Here is a 17,539-nt window from a genome sequence, read left to right as displayed (position 1 = left end):
ATCCTAACCTTTCCGGAACAACAAACATTAAGAGCGACCTCCTTAAAGCTGTCTCGTCTTTCATCGACCGGAAATGATTTTCTGTTCTCTTCTCTGATTACTGAAAAAGTTGGATCCAAACCAACTATGTCGTGGACCGGTTTCCATTTTAATCATGTAACTAAAGTATTTATCGTATTACGTGAGCAGCAAACCTGCAAGGCAGAGCTTTCTCACAACACACCGAGTATCTCGTATCAGGATGTCCGCCGGTGTATTATGCGGCAAATGGGTTCTTTTCTTCACGTTGTTTTTGTTATGTGACGTCTCTTCCCTGGAAGGTATTTGTTTCTGTCTGTTTACATGAGCACCAAGTTTTCCGGTATATTTCACCTGATAACGTTGCGCATTAGGTTTAGCGTAGTCTCCCTCTCAGATAATCGTCAGTGAGGAAATCTCAGACTTAAGATTTAATTAATTCTGATAAAGATCTGATAGCTGAACTCATTGCGACGGGGAGGGAAGTGTGAGAAATTCACCTCAGATAAAATAACAGGAGGCTTTTTATTGCCAGACATCATTCAATTTTACTCTACTTGAAACCGGCGATTCTTCATAGCTGACATTAACTCGATAATGTTCAATGATAATTCATGTCTGAAATGAACATGGATAACAAAATGTACAGATGAGAAATGTACGTTTAATCGCGTAACCTACTTTTGCAAAGTTCTCCATTCGATGTATTACAAATGTTTGTTGGCAGGTCATTTGTTTTCGAACTAGGACTTTGAGCCAGTCTAAAAATAAACCTCAACGAGTTCCCGGGAGAAATAGAAAGACTACGGCTCGCAATTTTAAAAGATTGTTTTGTACCTTCAATAACTTTTTTCGATTTTTTGACTCTTACAATAGCAAAAAAGTGAAATACATTTATGTACAACTTTTTCGAGGAATGAAGCCAGAAAGTGGCATGGTTTTCTTGTAACAACACACTTAAAGTACTCTGTTTTTTTTTTTGTTTTGTCTTTTTTTTGAAATTATAAAATATTTGCATATCTTTGTGCTGAAAAGCTTTTCATCAGTCTTTTCAAGGTCTGTGCTCGAGTTTAAAATCTAACATAAACATGCGAAAAAAATTCAGCAAATACTTGCACTCGCTTTTCCACGATTTAAGAGAAAGAAAACAAAACACAGCTTCAAATGATTTTGTGCACGACTCCTTTAACTCTTACGTGCTCTAATTAACGGAAGAAACAATTATTCCTACATCGTTTAAACATACCTCCCTCATCATTTCACTTCAGAAAGGTCACGGAAAGTTGAAGTGAATTTTCTGCCAGCATTGTTATGGCGCTGTTACCCTGTAGCTTTTGATTTCTTAAACAGCAGGAATGTTGTTAATTTTCTCTTAACTGTCCAGTAATCCTTTAATGGCTTTCAGGTGGTTCTTGTTACTTGATAGCGCGTGCGCTGGGCATGCGGTTGAAGATCCGATGCGCAGCGGCATTATGCGCAACCTCAATTTCGCGCGTACTGATTTCTCAAGCTTTAGCGAAAAATAGGTCGAGGGGGTAATTTTCTATGGTAGAATGAAAGAGGACTCCCTTCTGGATAAGATCTTGAAGAAAATCCAAAGGAATCATTGTGACTCATTCAGATCTAAATCTCCGCTCTCCGAAGCACGAAACCGCTGATTCAAGCATGTGCAACACTTCAATAGGGAAAATAAAAAGAGAGAAAAAAAACCAATGATGGCCTGATGCCAATTACTTACTATAATATGCTTAGAATGAAGTGGTAATCTGCGGAAATCTCTCTGTGTGGTATAGGAAGTGTCACTTGTATTGTTGTGCTCAACACAGCAAAAGGAAGGAAAACATACTGATCTGTCCCTCAACTTCTTTCAACAGAGCAACGTTACATTGACAGTCACGTGACATGTGCAGACGACTTCATCGAACTTGAAATAAAATTTAAGTCGCATCTCTGGCAAAGCCTTTCTTCTAGACTGGAAATGCACTTGGCGGAGAAATACTGCAAGCCATTCTTTGCAAACAACTCACATGTGTTCATACGAACATCGCATTATGAATGCGGTACAAAGTTCAAGGTCACGCAAAATCACGTGATTTTCACCAACACCTTCATTGCCCGAGAAGAGACTGGACCTAAACAGGTTGTGTCTCACATCCCAGACTTGGACGTTGGTTTTCGATGTACTTACAACAGGAACAAAATTCTCCGTGTTTCAGGTATTTGATGAAATGCTTTACTAAAATACAGCAACCGATTGTTTGTTAAAATAAACCAATCAAATCACAGGATGATGAAAAAACAACTTTTGCAACTTTCTAAAAACTAGCTCACTATTGGATCAACAAAACATTTGTACTGGCAAAAAATCTTGTTACTGAGCGGATAAATTTTTCGATTTCAAAATGGATGTAATAAAGTAAATTCAGACCAAATTGCATTCCACTCAGTTCAATTACCATTGTTAATTTTAGAATGACTACACTTTTATTAAGATATCTTGTTCTCCTCACCCGATTTTAACTCTCATAATCTGAAACTTAATTCTCTCTTCTAGCTACCAAATATTTCCCTGCAAGTAAGTTAGGAGAACTTGGCATTTCGTCAAGAGAGAAACCTCATACTAGCAATTTGTCTCGCTTATTTGCTTGATATCGCACTGATATTGCAAGGGACAGTCATAAGTCAATCTCTTCTGGATATTTTAGCGGGTTAGAAGAAGTTAGAACATTTTACCTTAAAAAAACTAGAGGAAATATTGAAAAAAGAAACCAATGTTATGATTTGATCTTTCTTTTTCAAGAAACAATTATATTGTTTTTATTTAGCCTCCCTACAACTGGACAAACTCCGCTCGAGTCCCAAAGAAGTCAGGACTTATTATGGATTACCAGTGGAGTTAAGATGTACTTTCAAATATGGCGCCTATCCCGTGCAAGCTGTGATATCTCACAAAGGGAAGATTGTAGCCAGACAGCAAAATGGTACCCAGGCTATCACGCTCACAGCTGGGCAAAAGAACGACGATTTTGGTGTATATACTTGTCAGGCAGAGGATGCAAATCACAAGAAAATCACGTACGAAATCCAATTGAAGAAAATTGGTGAGCATTTACTTGATAAGGCTAGAATTGTTGCCAGTTTAACTATGTTGTTACAATGGTTACACAAAGGAGCTAAATTTGTAACAGAATGTGTAGTACATTGTGGTTGATATGAGTTCATTCAGACAAAATTATCTCTTTTCTCTGCTTTCTTTTTGCTATAAACTTTGCTAATTTTTTATTGGTTACTTTCATAGGCTGTGAAGCGGACAGATTGATAGATTTTTTTAATCGTGTGTTTGTCTGTTTTAACTGAGTTGATAATGTAAATTATTCACCGAATTTCGGTAACCCTTCGTCATAACGAATGACGAGGGGGTATGGCTCGAAACTTCAGCTTTAGAATCTCTCTTCGGTGGCCAATTCATATGATCAACTCAGTTGATACAAACAACTTTCCTTTCAATACCACACCCTCCTCCCCGTTCGTTCGACGCAGTTTCCTCAGAAACTTACCCTTTGTGTTAATTTGTTTGTCTGTTTGTTTGTCTCAGATATATCAACTATTTTAATGGCTGGAAAACAGATCACTTGCACGCACGATGACATGCAACTGACTCTTGACCGTTTGACGTATCCATGGTTACACCCCAAGTACTTTGATATGCATCTGCTCGACAGCAACTGTCGACCATATCACGTGAACTTCACACATATCACAGTGAAAACAAAATACGTTAACTGCAAAACAGTCAAAAGGAATTCGCCAAGTGGTGTCACCTATCGAAACACGTTGATTGCATTGTTAAGGCCCCAGCCAGGGACAATAATAACGAGGATCCCGGATGTTCTATTCCCTTTTCAGTGTCAGCCTCATCATGGAAAATTATCATCAATTTCATCAAAAGATATTCCAAAAGGTAATGAATTACTTAGTACGAAAGCTTTTTTAGCTTAATGAAATATTAACCGCGAAATCCGAGTCGCGGAGAAGTCTAAGCGGGGTCTGGGTTAGACAGAAACGCGTGGCTATCGTGTAACAATGTCAATAAAAGATTGCTCGCATGCTTATCATATCTTCACCAAGTGTTCACTAGTATCTTAAGCAGCCGTTGTCTGGTCTTGTCACGCAACACACTCTCTTCCCCATTCAGGGAAGACAAAATATCGAACGAGAAAGAGACAAAGGCTGCACTTAGAGTCGAATGAATTAGTCAGTAATGTGGTAAGGACTGCTTAAAAAAAAGGACTGTCAATATGCTTTTTTTAACGTTCATCTTAAGGCCTTTGTCAATCAAGTCTTGACGATAATTTTCATCTCGAGGTTGACAATGACTGCAGAGGAGTACTGCTAAAGATATATATACGTTATTTAGCATCTAAGTCACTAAAAAACAACGAAATCTTAAGCAAACTTGTATCTCCAGCTTTTTATCGGCTTCGTGTGATATTGCGAAAAATGTATTCTCTGAAATGTTTAACAAAATGTAATATTATTTATTGAAATTGAGTAATGCACTTCCGTTTTTTAATAGAACCGCTGACCGTAGACAAGTCCAAGAGTAGCCCACCAGTGGTTAAAACGTACAAAGGATTTGACGTCAGACTGGTTTGTACGTTTAAGGGTGGGAACCCTCCGGTCAACATCAAACTGACCAGGAGAGGGAAAAGAGTTATACGCGGGGTGGTGGTGAGGGGAACAGTTTTGTACGCTATCATCAAGACCACTCACACCAAAGTTTTTAGTTCCTACGAATGTATAGCAACAGATTCGAAGGCAAGGAAAATAAAGCATAAAATTCATTTGAGGAAAGCAGGTAAGAAATTTAGGGGATGAAACTTTTAAAATACCGGAAGCAAAGATAGATGGCTGAGTGATCAGTCTAAACGGTCATTAAGGAAGAAAAACCCTGCAGATCAAGTTTAACGTAAAGGTCGTCAAAACTGCGTCTGTGAGTGACTACTTTATAGTATTATTCTATTGTAAGACATACTCTATCAGGACTCTTTTGAAAATTCTGTTTCAAACTAACTTATTGACTATTAACATATTACGAATTTATTTATCTATCTACTTCCATGAATACCACTCATTATAAATTGGTTATTTTAAAATTATTCAATAAGTCTTCGTTAAGCAGAATTTCTGAGGTACTCACGGAACAAAGTGAGACATTCACAGACTGACAACCTCGACGCTGGAGAATGGAGTGGGTTCAGTCGTTGCTAACAGAGCATGGAGAGGGAATATAGAAAATTGACTGCTGATTACCTGCCAATTTGGGGGGGGGGGAAACAAAAGAATATAACAGAGCCTTATGGAGTGGAACAATCAAAATCCTCTACCCCTCCCCCCCCCCCATCCCCCTACAGACGATAAATAATGACCGGCTCCTTATGCACTTTTTCATCCTAGGGCCCCGTGATATGAAATCGGACGGTCTAACAGTCAAGTGTAAGACAAATACCATTGACATCTCTCTAAGCAGACTCGTGTATCCATGGCTACAGCCAGAAAAATTTCACATTAGTCTTGTCCAATTAAATTGCAACACGTACAACGCGACGGACATGATAATTAGAATCCAGGCTCCACTCTTTAGTTGCGGCACAAGGACAGTGAGGAGGAATAAGTTTGTGTTGGAGTCTCGTAACGTAGTTATTGCCCGAGTGCGGAGACCAAAAGGATTCAGAGTCACATATTTACCGGATGTGTACTTTCCGTTCCTCTGTCGTCATGAAATAACCCGTTCAGCTGGAAAGCCAGTGTTTAAACCTCTTGGTAAGTTACCATCAAAAAAACAATCAATCCCACCGACAAAAACTAGCATAAGAATCTGATGCACGCATGACCCCTACTAGGCTATGTAAGGTTTGACAAAAATTGTAATGATACCTTACCACCACTTGGGACAGACTCTTGTTGAGTCTTGGTCTCCGGATTGTAATTAAAAGACATCAAAATAGTAAACAAGACAATTTAAGTGGCCTAGCTTGCCACGAGTCTCTTATAGCTCAACAGTAGAGCATCTGGACTACTTATTGGAAGGTCGAAGGTTCGGGAACACTCGGATCTATTATTACAAGTTCGCTTGTGTCATTCACGGAATAACATCGTCTTTCGCAAGAAAATTTTGAATACTTACCTTATCCTTTCTTCTTTTCTTTCCAGAGCCGCTCTCTACTGACTTATTACTGTCCAGTGCACACACAATATTTGCCCCACTCGGCATTCCAATCAAGTTAAAATGTTTTTTTCACGGAGGTGAGCCCCCGATACAGGTCAGCATCAGCAGGCGCAACGTGGTGATAGCCCGTGCACAAGGGAGGGTGTTGAGCTACGTGTTAAAGCCTCAGTTTCAAGATAGTGGGCGTTACTTGTGCCAAGCAACTGATGCCCGGAAACAGACCGTGAGGCATGTGATAAAAATGAAAATTCCAGGTAAATAATTGTAGGTGTTCAAGTCAATTGAATCGGATCATAATTAGGTTCCGGTTTTGTACGACATTTCGTGTTTCTCAAACTAGAGATAAAGTCAGGCTTTCAATTGTATTGATCGCAACGTTTCGACTATTACACTGCTAGCCTTCCTCAGGCGATGAGGCCAAATGTATACGTGTTGGATTGCAGTTATTGGCACGTTTCAGCGCGCGGTCATACTACATTTTCGATCCTCATTATGTTTTTTTCTTTGCAGCACGTCGTGGTGTTATCTTTGATGAAGAAGCAGCTTTGACTAAATGTGACTCCCAATTTACAACCGTCACTCTGCATCGCTCCAGGTTCCCCTGGCTTGACATAGCACGCATGCATATTCATCTCAATGACCCGCTCTGCAAACCATCCCATGTTGACAACGAGCATGTCCGTTTTAAGATACCCGTGGGAAGCTGTGGAAGCAGGCACATAAGGTCTCCAACTGAAGTAACATTTACTAATCGAGTGTTGATTCTCGAGGGAAGTCGTGGAAGCTACAAGGAGAAGGAAGTGAAGACCTTGATGAAAGTTTATTTTCTGTGCAGATACAGGTGCACTAATTCGAGGAATGAAAGCGTCAGCGAGAGGCGCCTTTTAAAGTAAAAGAAACCAAATTCAATACGTACTACCTTTCGATAAAAAGAAAACGTTGAAAAAATCATCGCTTTTTGTACAAATGTATCATAAATTGAGACTATTAAACTTTTTTTAAAAATGTAGACTATATCCACAATTAGTGTATACTAAAATAGAAAATGACGTTGAAGGCACCTTTTGATTGGCTACTCAAACTCCGAATATCCTTTGTTATTCCTTTGAAATCTTTGCAGGAGTGAAGGAGTTAAAATAATCTTTTTTCTCTATAATATCTCACTGTTTTAATATACAGTAAAATTACTATTCAACTCAGTACCGGTGGCTAGCTGTGGAAATTTACCTCGTCGCTTCGCAAAATGGGAAATATCCTCCACTTCGGCGACTAGCTGTTAATTATTATATAAAGTAGCTTCAGTTTTTCGATAAAAGCGCGCGCGCGCGCAAAGCCAAACGCTTATAACGTAATAAAGGATAATGGATTATCAGTTGAGAAAATTTTGTCCTGTTTCATCTGCGTGGATTTGCGAAGATGAACTCGTGCGTTGAAATTTTACTGTGCATCCTGTTGGCACCGCTGTCATGCGATGAGAAATCAATTGTCGGATTCAGACTATCCGAGAAGAAATCCAAAGGTAATTGAAAAGGAGCGCTTCTCATGTAACATGATTTCTTGCGGCTCGTGTTGGTTTTTTTTTTAAGAAGGATGCCTTTTAAATAATTCATACAGTGATAGAAATAACAAAAGTTGAGATTTATTTGACAGAGATAATTAATCTTTCAACATAATTTCCCAGTATAACAGACTTCGTTAAACGATTAACGGGCGCCAAGTTTACTACATCTCTTCATCTTGCCTTAGAGATTGTTTGTGGCGGTTACCAAAACTATTAAAATTCCAAATAACCTCGCAAATATATCTTTTTGAAAAATGGGAATAACTGAGAAATTTGGAAATGTAGGCTAAGAACAGTTAAACAAAAAAAGCAACGACGGCATTAATTGTTTTAACCGCGTTTTCATGTTGAATCATAACTTTGTACCGTATGTAGCTTCCTGAGGTTAGCATATATAGAGTATTTCTCGTTTCAAACCCAATTAATTAACCTTAAACAAGCAACAAACACTGTCAAACGTCTCATGGAAGTTATCGATCACAACATTCCATTGACAAAGATAATTTCCTCAATACTCACAATCATCCCGCCAGATCAGTTAAAATTCTGGGACAATGAAAAATTAAGGTATTCAGTGAATGGCACCGGGATACTCGGAGAAATATAAACCAACTGCTCTCAATAGGAGTCGGACGCACGAGCTTCTGATCAGTACTTTGGATGCTTTACCACTTAGACAATGTCCACAATTCTGACGGAATTTGTGTACATGTAAAAACTATTTCGATAATTCTCGGAGACAAAAGCATACTCGTCTTCAAATTTGACTGGTTTGGCTGGAAAATTCGTAAAATTGTGCGCGTCTTATCAAAATTCAATCAATGTATTTAGTTGATCCAATTAATATATCCAGTAGATATCGTAGAAAAATAGATTTTGCGGAAGTATGTTTTGGAGTTTTAGTACAACAACCATTGAAAAACACACCTCAAATTTTAAAAGTCCTTTCTCTAAACATTCCATTTATTACCCCATTCTTTTTAACACCTTTATTTCAATATTCATTTGAAAACTTCGATCTAATTCTCCTTTTTCCAGGATTGTTTGATTTTGAAAGAGCAGCTGAAACTGAAATCCTCATTCAGACTCTCCTTTGGAGTTTGTGTGTAATGCACGTGATTATCACGAATGTAATCAGTCGAAGGAAAGTGAAACCTTCCGATGTTTGTCATGGTGGAAATTCAAACCATGACGTTGGGAATCGCTTCAACGAAGAAGTCATGGATGCACTTGAACAAATGATAAAGAATTCTGTAGGTAAGTGAGACTGCACCTTGTAACACACCTTGTGTTATCTATGATTGGTTCCTCTCGGCGTTATTACTATTTTGAAATTCAAATTGCAATAAAAGCTTTTGTATTGTTTTAATATCGCTACACTCCAACGTAAACAAGACGAATGAAACATTCAATTCCATCGTCATTCATGCGTTCAGTCAATCAGAAGGTTGATAAGTCAATCGGTCAGTTGGCTAACCAGACTGTCAATCAGTCAACAATCAATGAGTCAGTTGGTCAGTCAGCCAGTCAGTCAGTTTGGCGGTCATTCTGTTAGTCAGTCAGTCACCCATAAAAAAGTAGATAATTTGGTTTTAACAACCGATTTGATGACGTTAACCAGCCATCGTGAAGAGTTTCTGAGACTGACGTTTTCCTTAGAGCTAATGCTCGAAATATCAGCTGCAGAAACTCTTTACGGTGGCCAATGAACATTATCAACTCTGAGTTGATTAAACCAAACTGTCTTGTAATGCTCTCCACCGTCTCAGCACCACAGTTTCTTTCAAAACTTAGCCCCTTAATTAATGAAAAAGTATCATTGACTTTACCTTCAGGCTGTTTCAAAAGGATAGATACCACAGCATCATGCCAATTGTTGGCGATGAAAATTTTACATTGTGACAAAATACTGTTGGAAGTATGCAGGCATAAATTACCGGGCTATCATTATAAGCGGCGGACATACGCACGTTTACGCGAACTAATCCCAATGAGCGCTCTACGAATCGTCAGTTATTTCGTGGCTGTCGAACATGTAACTGCTCGGTTTATGTTGGAGTATTTAAATAAGCTTTTTTGACCTAAGCTCATCGTTACATACATAACAGTGGTTTTCTTTCGTAGCACGTAAGACTGCGGTTGCGATGTCTTTGAAGCTCGATAAAAACCGTGCACCGATGGGAACCATACATGGAATCTTCACGAAACTAAACAGCCACAAACTGGAAATGTTGATTTGGGTCATTCTACACAACATGTGTGAGTTTTTTTTTAGTGCTTCTCCTAGTCGTTGATCTATCTAGGATTTTGCATGTCCATTTGTGGATACTAAAACTAACGTAAAATAGAGACTTCCTCTTTATTTTTAATCTCACAGCGCCTCTCTCAATTCATAAGTAAACCTGGGTACAGGTTAGCCTATATCCTATACTTCTAAGACGGTTTATTAGACCCGGAAGCTGACATTATTTATTTCACGCCCATATGCTTCGGATGAGAGGTCAAAATGTGGTAAGAACCTCGGTGACACTTTTGACTGCACTTCGTGTGCCACTTTTTTGTTCTTACCATACTTTGACGTCATCTGTGATCTATTACTAAACAGACGCACTGCAGAAATACACCACATTTTCTTGAATCTTTTTTCGTTTCAGTGTCCGTAGAAACATGCGCTCAGCGATTTTTTTCCTTTGAGTCCTTCAAGCTTGGACCTGTTTACACAGTGCAAAACATCATAGCAGGCACAGTAGAAGGATTTAACCCGTTACAAGATGTCCTGGTGACAGGTAAAATATATTTAATGCACATCAATATATTACGCGTAGCGAAATTGATAAAATTGCAAATATAAGATTATCAACTTTTTCCATATGTGATCCAATAAATGATTTTTCGTAGTCACTTGATATTCGTGATATTCTTATGCACGGCCAAAGCACTACAAGGTATGCGCTTAGATTCAAGCATAAAAAAATGGATGAAACCAGATGAAAACCATGCGATTCTTTCCTATTTGCAGGAAACTTGGATAAGAGTACGGAGTCCATGGTGTACAAGATTGAGCCATTGAAAATATTGAAACAACACGCGGAAGCTGAATTAAAGACGTTTAATACACCAAAGGAACGTGTAGAGGACATTACCGAGATGATTTTGTCGGTGTGCGTGCCCTGCGTTGAAAGGAGTGAGGTTGATGAAGATTGGGAAGACTCAGTTTGTTCAAAGATAAAAAATTTATTTGCGGAGAGTAAGAAGCCGCTTCGTTTGCCTCCTGGAGGATACGAAGAAGCCATGCAAATGAAATTTGAAGGAGAAAGTGCGTTGTTTTCGAATGAAACTGCGGAAGAGATGAAGCGCACACTTAAAGCTCATTACATGCTGGCGGGAGGCCTTACAGATGACTTTCAAAGATTGTCCGAGGAGCTGAGAGAGAGAGAGGAAGAACAAATTTGCATTGTACAAGAAGACATAGAAACAAGAGACAGTCATTTCCAAGACGAGCCAAACGTTCCAATGAATGAAACAATAGAGACTGCTGCGGAAATTGAAGAGTTTGGTGGATTCATGACTGACTACGCACAGTCAGCTCCGACTCTTTCGTATGGACAATTCAGAGTCGAGGAGCTACTATTACGAGAAAGTTTGGAGAGGGAAGCTAAGTCACGCAGAAAATGGCAGTGTAAAGACTATACTAAGGCTGCAATTGGATGCAGTGCATTAGCTGTTGTGTTATTTGGTGCTTATAGATTCATCAGGTAATCATTAAATGTGACATTCTATCAGCCATGTTTATATCATAAGGAGGGGGGGGGGGAGGGGAGGGGAGGGGAAGCTCAAAGAAAAAAAAAAGAGATTTGGCACAGATCCAAAGTGAAGAAAGCTCAAGGAACAGAGTAAGATTTAACAATGTCATCAGGTCATGCCACTGCGTTCTTTTCTAGAAGGATTACTAAGAGTTTATTAGTATAAGAAATTAAAACCTCGATTGATTCTGGAAATCTTCAAACCAATCATGTTAGGTTCTAGTAGTTCGTCGACATCTTTCATGGGTGAGGTAAGTCTAAATTGATATTTCATAACTTTTCAGTTTCAGAAAAAAAATCTGTTTAAAAATCCGTTTATTCAATGAGAATGAAGTGCGATTACGAAATTTAGCGATCGAAGGATTCTTGGCAGTTTCAAAGGGCAAACTGAAATAGCCTGTTTTGCTGCCGATTTTGTATGCGCTTTGAAGTGTCAAGCATCGGAGCCGCGAGGATTGCTGTAGCGCAAAAAAACTGCCATCCACTCACGCTAAACTTGAAGAAACGTTTCAACAAATAAAAAGGAGCCTTTAAAGCTTCTTTAGATTCCGAAACTCTCAAGGAGATTTAAGTAACGTTATCAAAGAAATCTCCTCGAAATCACCCACCTACGAGTATGGTGCAATTGAGGTCGCGCCAAAAAATTGCGACTCAATTGCACAATCTAACACGAAAGATTTCCTTTTATCTTGGGCTGACAATACCTTGATTGTCTTTTTTTTTTTTTTTTCATTTCTTATTTTCAGACGTTGAGTAGTACCTATGGATTTTCACGACAAGGCGAGAGTTATCGTCATGAAGACTTACTTTAGTTTGTATTATTTTTTGGTTGCTTTGTTTAAATTGTATTTTTAAAATATTGTAATCAGTAGTTCAATAAAGAAAATTCATTTACATGTTTAACATAATATCACTTAGAATATAAATTTAACCGGGCCAAAACATGGAGCTCCTATTTTTTCTCTCTTCGCGGGTGTGATCAAGGAACTTAAATCTTCAATCATGTACTGAGCGCGTTGAGTCTTAGATGCATCAACGTCATAAAATGAAATTTGACAGGCCAAAGTTTTCTCCGCATAATTTGGAAAGCTTCACTAGGACCCTGCTAATTAAACTTTTAAAGTTATTTTTTTGCTTCACCTCTGTCGCGTAAAAAGTTCATAATCTATCAACCCCACACCACCGACGCTCGAAATCTCAAAAGCTATTTGTCATATTTGATCTGGCGAGAAATGTTCGATAAAACCATAGACATAAAAATATTCAACCCTTCCAGAGACAATGTCGCCATAAAAACGTTTCTGAGCCAGGTGGATTTAGACTTATAATCTCTTAGTTATGGAAATGCGAGCTCCTCAACAAAATGAAATTCTTGAGTAATAAATATCTTATTAGACGTTTTGGTGTGTATCATGGCTATGTATTTTTAGGTTGTCTTATTTTGACAAGCCCGCAGGGTGAGTCAAAATACAAACAACGAGTTAAAATACTCAGCGATGCTACACACCAAAATTTCTTCTATCTGTGATAATTGAGGTGTGATGAGGGAAAAAAGTTTGTCTATATGCCAAAAAGGAACAGCGCTGTCGTATCTTATAACTTGCAATTCGACCCAGTCTCTCTATCCTTAACCATGCTCTTTTATTCGGTATTTTTTTTCTTAACTCGTATATTATAAAAAGAGTCCTAGTCGTCAGGTTTTTAATTCGTCCAATCTTCGGATTCCGCGGTCACTGCTTATGTCTGGGGTTTGTTTCTTCGTAGGAGGCTCAAAATTTTTTTTCATCCCACCCAAGAGACTACATCAATAAACTCGTCGACAGAGTTTGAACTTTACCATCTCTTCCTTATTCTACTTAAACACATGACACTTTCGTTGTCTGTTACAAAGGTTTTTATTCATGATAAAAGAATCAAATTATTTCTACAATGCCTTTTTGATTTTGAAAGAGGCAATTGCTGGGAAATCCAAACACAAGCTGGAAATTAACAGTTCCTTTCGGTTCTCTCTGAGAAAATATCGCTTTAGCTACATTTGTGAAATCAGAGCTATCCTCTCCATCGAAGCAGATAAAACAACATTAGGATACCTTGTTGGTTGATCCTTTTTTTCGTTTTTACCCAGACAATAATAACCGACAAAAGGATAGTTTTTCACCCATGAAAGCAGGCTAATCCTCTCTGTTGAAAATAAAAACAAGAAAGCGAATAAAAGAAGAACTCGCAGTGCATCGAACATAATTTTTAAATTACGACTGATAAGTTTAAGGTTGGCTGGAGATTGCATGATTCAGTGTAAGCAAAAGACACCTACACACACGTGTGCGCCCAAAAGGAAGGAAAACGGAAACACCCCTAAATATGCTTGATTCGAATAACTTAGGGTAACGTAGGTGAAATGTGGCGGCAATGATTGTTTCCTCGGCAACTAATCTTTGATAAATATTAAGAACACTTATCCATGCTATCGTCAGATCCATGAATGAAATGGATCGTGGGAAACGAATGCAGGCCTGGGACACGAATGCAAGTCTGCGACACTTCAGTTGCAGGATGATATAGCTTCAAACACGGAAAGAAGGTTAAAGATAAAAAAGACAGAGGCTGATTCGGGTTTTGGTGATGAAAATAGATCCTTTTAAATGCAAACGAAAGAATGCGATTAGGTACATTTTCGACGTCTCGACCTCTTATTACACACACAAGCAGCGACAGACTCGTGAAAATCAACAACAACAACCGACAAAAACAGACGCTGAACTCGGATTTAAATTAATCTTACTACCTTTTTATCGGATTTTAAATTTTGGATTTTCTAGATCACTGTTTTCTTTCCTGATTCCTGCCTTTTGTTTTCAAATGAGGCTTCCTTTGAACCGCGTTTGTTGTTTCCGCGAGTGTAAATGTTATCATTTTTTACCTAAAAATTTTTAAAATGAAAACTTTTGATGAAAATATATTCGAAACTTGGAAATAATCCATCTTAAATCCAAATGACTTATCGAACTCTTCCGCGCAAAATGAAGATTTGATTCCGAGCTACGAGTGAAATCGAACAAGTCATCAATGAGTGAATCAGTAATAGTACGATAAAATTAGTTCAGCCAAACTCAGCAAAATTAAATTCTCGTTGGATGGTTACCTCCCATTTTCTCGAAATTCAGTGTCGTGAAACTTAACCAAAGGGGGAAAGTCAATGAGCGTCACAAAGGTCTTCTTTCGATGAGACAAAAGGCGTTTTACACACACCCATCGCTTTTTCAGCCTCAAGGAATTTCCTGATACAGAAAGTTTATAATCCAGCGGCGACGTTTGCGGACTGATTCGCCATTTATGTGGGTGAATACGCCTTTTCGTATTTTCCCGTTTTTTTTTACCAGCATCAACTTGTGATTAAAAGGGAATTTACAGGTAAAGGAGTGCTAGCCGAAGTATTCTGTATTAGTTCTGTTCAGTGTGGTAACAAATTCCGTCATAAATTCCAACTTTTGATTCCCTTATTGTTACAAAGTCGTCTCAATTATGTCGGCAAACAGATCCAATGTCCGTTGGACTTTTTCTTCGGTCTGTCGTGTTCAGTTTGTGTCAATCTTTCTGCATCAGCTTCGTTCCTGTTTGGTGTACTCCTACCATGGCAAGTTTCCCATCTCACCGATCGAATATTTTGTGGTTTCCTTAAAGCTGACGATAATTTGCGCGTCGCAGTAAACATCGCATCAGAAAGTTAACCCTCTAACACCCATGAGTGACCAAGAGAGAATTTCTCTTTAAAGTTTGATGCAATATCAAGCAGACAAGTGATGAGAATAAAGAAATAGCGGCGATTTTTAGTTGATACATCACCAAATTCTCCAAACTAACATCCTAAGAATTGTATGGCAGATAGTAAGGAGAATTACTGATGAGATCTTGGGAGTGAAAGGGTTAAAAGTAGAAATCCTTTTGCCCACAAATAGACCGGAAAGTAAATCATGAGAATTTAAAACATCGCATTGGATCGGAATCGTTACCCTACCCACATGGCTGGTTTGAGGACAACCTCAATTTTTAAAGGCGGAATTAACACCCGAACGTAGAGAATTATTTCACGTCCAATGAAGGTTTTTTTGTTTCTTTTATGCTTCCAAATCTGGGTTATATTTCATTGTTTACCGTAAAACTTCAAACAAAAATGCTATAATTTCCTTGAAAAGAAAAAACTTTGAAGAAACTGTTTCGTTGTCGAAGTGTCGTAATAGAGTTTCAACACTTATGATTATAACATCCAGTGAATGTCACAACACCAGCGGAGGAAGATTCGGTGCAACAAATTTTATCATGTCCCATTAAACGTGGATTGACAAATTTACAAATAAATATGGATATTTTTATCTTGAAATGAAGAAAATAACTTGACTATTTTGGGACACATTTACTGTCAAAGATATTTAAATGAATATCGAAATTGGGCGAAATCTCTAGTAAAGTGTCACCCGGCGCCGACTCCTGGAGTCTAGCCCAGTTTTCACGGCGTAAATTGGAAAGGAGTCCTGCTAAGATGACCTCCCTCACCAAGAACAATTCGTCAAATTCTCCTGCATTGATTCATATTCCTTTGAAGCGAGTAATATTACTTTGAGTGTGAAAGTTACTCATTCATTTGCTTTCACGAGAAATACAGAGGAACCGGAAATCATAGGTTGTATTCTGGTTAATGCTCTTGTTTTTGTCACGTTCGTTTAATCAGAGATGTCCTCCACGCTCGGTGAAGATGACAGAGTGGCGAAGCAATCTCTCACTCTTCCTGCTTGACATTTGTGGTTTTATAATGTCTGCGGTTATTTCATCTCTGCCATCAAACTTCAACACCCAACAGATAGGCTGTCCTTCGTATTTACCCAATGAAACCCATTTTTCTTTCTGGAAAAAAAAAGAGAAAAGGACAATTTTGGGCGGGCCAATGCCTCTCAAAGGCAAACCCGGCCTTTATAAGTCAGCATAAGGGGGAAACACGTACTTAATACTTATATATGAACACAAAATAGAAGGAAAAGAGAAATGAACACGTGTATGGCTCACGTGTTCATTTAAGCACGTGCTGAGGAAAAAGGAGGCATTTGTAATGGTTTTCTTTGCTTAACACGTGTGATATTCACCTTGAGAAACGTATGCTGGGTCAAGGAACTTCCTACTGCAAAGCTTCTTTAGCACTCAAATATGAAACTTCCCATGTAGACACTGAAAGGTTAAAGATCAAAAAAATAATGAAAAAGGCAACATCTGCGGGCTGAAAGAATAATAAGTTGCGAAGTTACAATACATCATTTTGTTTCCTACTTATTTTCGTGAAGACGCTGAATTTCAGTCGAGTTTGCTCGAAATATGGAAAGGGTTTATGTGCACCACAAGAATGTAACATTGATTCAGCGAAAGTCTCTTTGTTGGAGATAAGGAGGAACATTTATCAAATCTTTCTACCATTCATGCCATTAGGATTATTCGTATACAAACAGGACAAAACAAATACTAGAACGATAAACTTTTTTAAAACATTGTCGAGGTGATCCCATTAATTTATATAGAAAAGAATTCAGGGTAGAGAGGTTGTTGATCCAACAAATTGTCTTAAGTTTCGCTTCCGCGCTCAGCCCAAATGCCAAGAGTGACAGATTGTAGTTAAAAACAATATAAACGTTTATTCGGATTAGACCTAATCTTATTACTTTCATTCCGGATTTTTGATATCCTCTTTTCGATATCATTGTTTTCTTCCTCGTATCAATTCATTGATTCCTTCAAATTTTAGCCAGGCGCTTTTCCTGCCGCACTTGTGTTTCATTTTCTGGGCTGTGACCTCTGGTGACTACTCATTACCCTAAAGCTATTATCTGAAAGCTTTAAACTAAAAAAATCTGTCTCGATTTTACCTAGATTTCCTTGAAAAATTCA

General features: G+C 38.3%; 2 protein-coding genes across 2 annotated transcripts; both read left to right on the top strand.

Moving 5' to 3' along the window:
* The first annotated feature begins 160 nt into the window (after nucleotides 1-160).
* LOC113664758 (uncharacterized) lies at nucleotides 161-7,629 on the top strand. The gene is made up of 8 exons (XM_027180385.2): nucleotides 161-320; nucleotides 1,893-2,234; nucleotides 2,844-3,119; nucleotides 3,614-3,979; nucleotides 4,595-4,876; nucleotides 5,476-5,841; nucleotides 6,232-6,501; nucleotides 6,758-7,629. Exons 1-8 carry the CDS (start codon nucleotides 242-244, stop codon nucleotides 7,138-7,140), a joined length of 2,364 nt encoding a protein of 787 aa, XP_027036186.2. The 5' UTR covers nucleotides 161-241; the 3' UTR covers nucleotides 7,141-7,629.
* Nucleotides 7,630-8,485: 856 nt separating this feature from the next.
* LOC113664761 (uncharacterized) lies at nucleotides 8,486-12,509 on the top strand. The gene is made up of 5 exons (XM_027180387.2): nucleotides 8,486-9,065; nucleotides 9,933-10,067; nucleotides 10,463-10,594; nucleotides 10,828-11,563; nucleotides 12,358-12,509. The coding sequence occupies exons 1-5, from the start codon at nucleotides 8,630-8,632 to the stop codon at nucleotides 12,362-12,364; spliced, it is 1,446 nt and encodes a 481-aa protein (XP_027036188.2). The 5' UTR covers nucleotides 8,486-8,629; the 3' UTR covers nucleotides 12,365-12,509.
* The last annotated feature ends 5,030 nt before the right edge of the window (nucleotides 12,510-17,539 follow it).

Source organism: Pocillopora damicornis, chromosome 3 (assembly GCF_964200805.1).
Source record: "Pocillopora damicornis chromosome 3, jaPocDami1.2, whole genome shotgun sequence".
Classification (NCBI taxonomy): domain Eukaryota; kingdom Metazoa; phylum Cnidaria; class Anthozoa; order Scleractinia; family Pocilloporidae; genus Pocillopora; species Pocillopora damicornis.
Note: the sequence above shows the minus strand (reverse complement) of the source record. Positions and strands in the feature narration are given on the sequence as shown.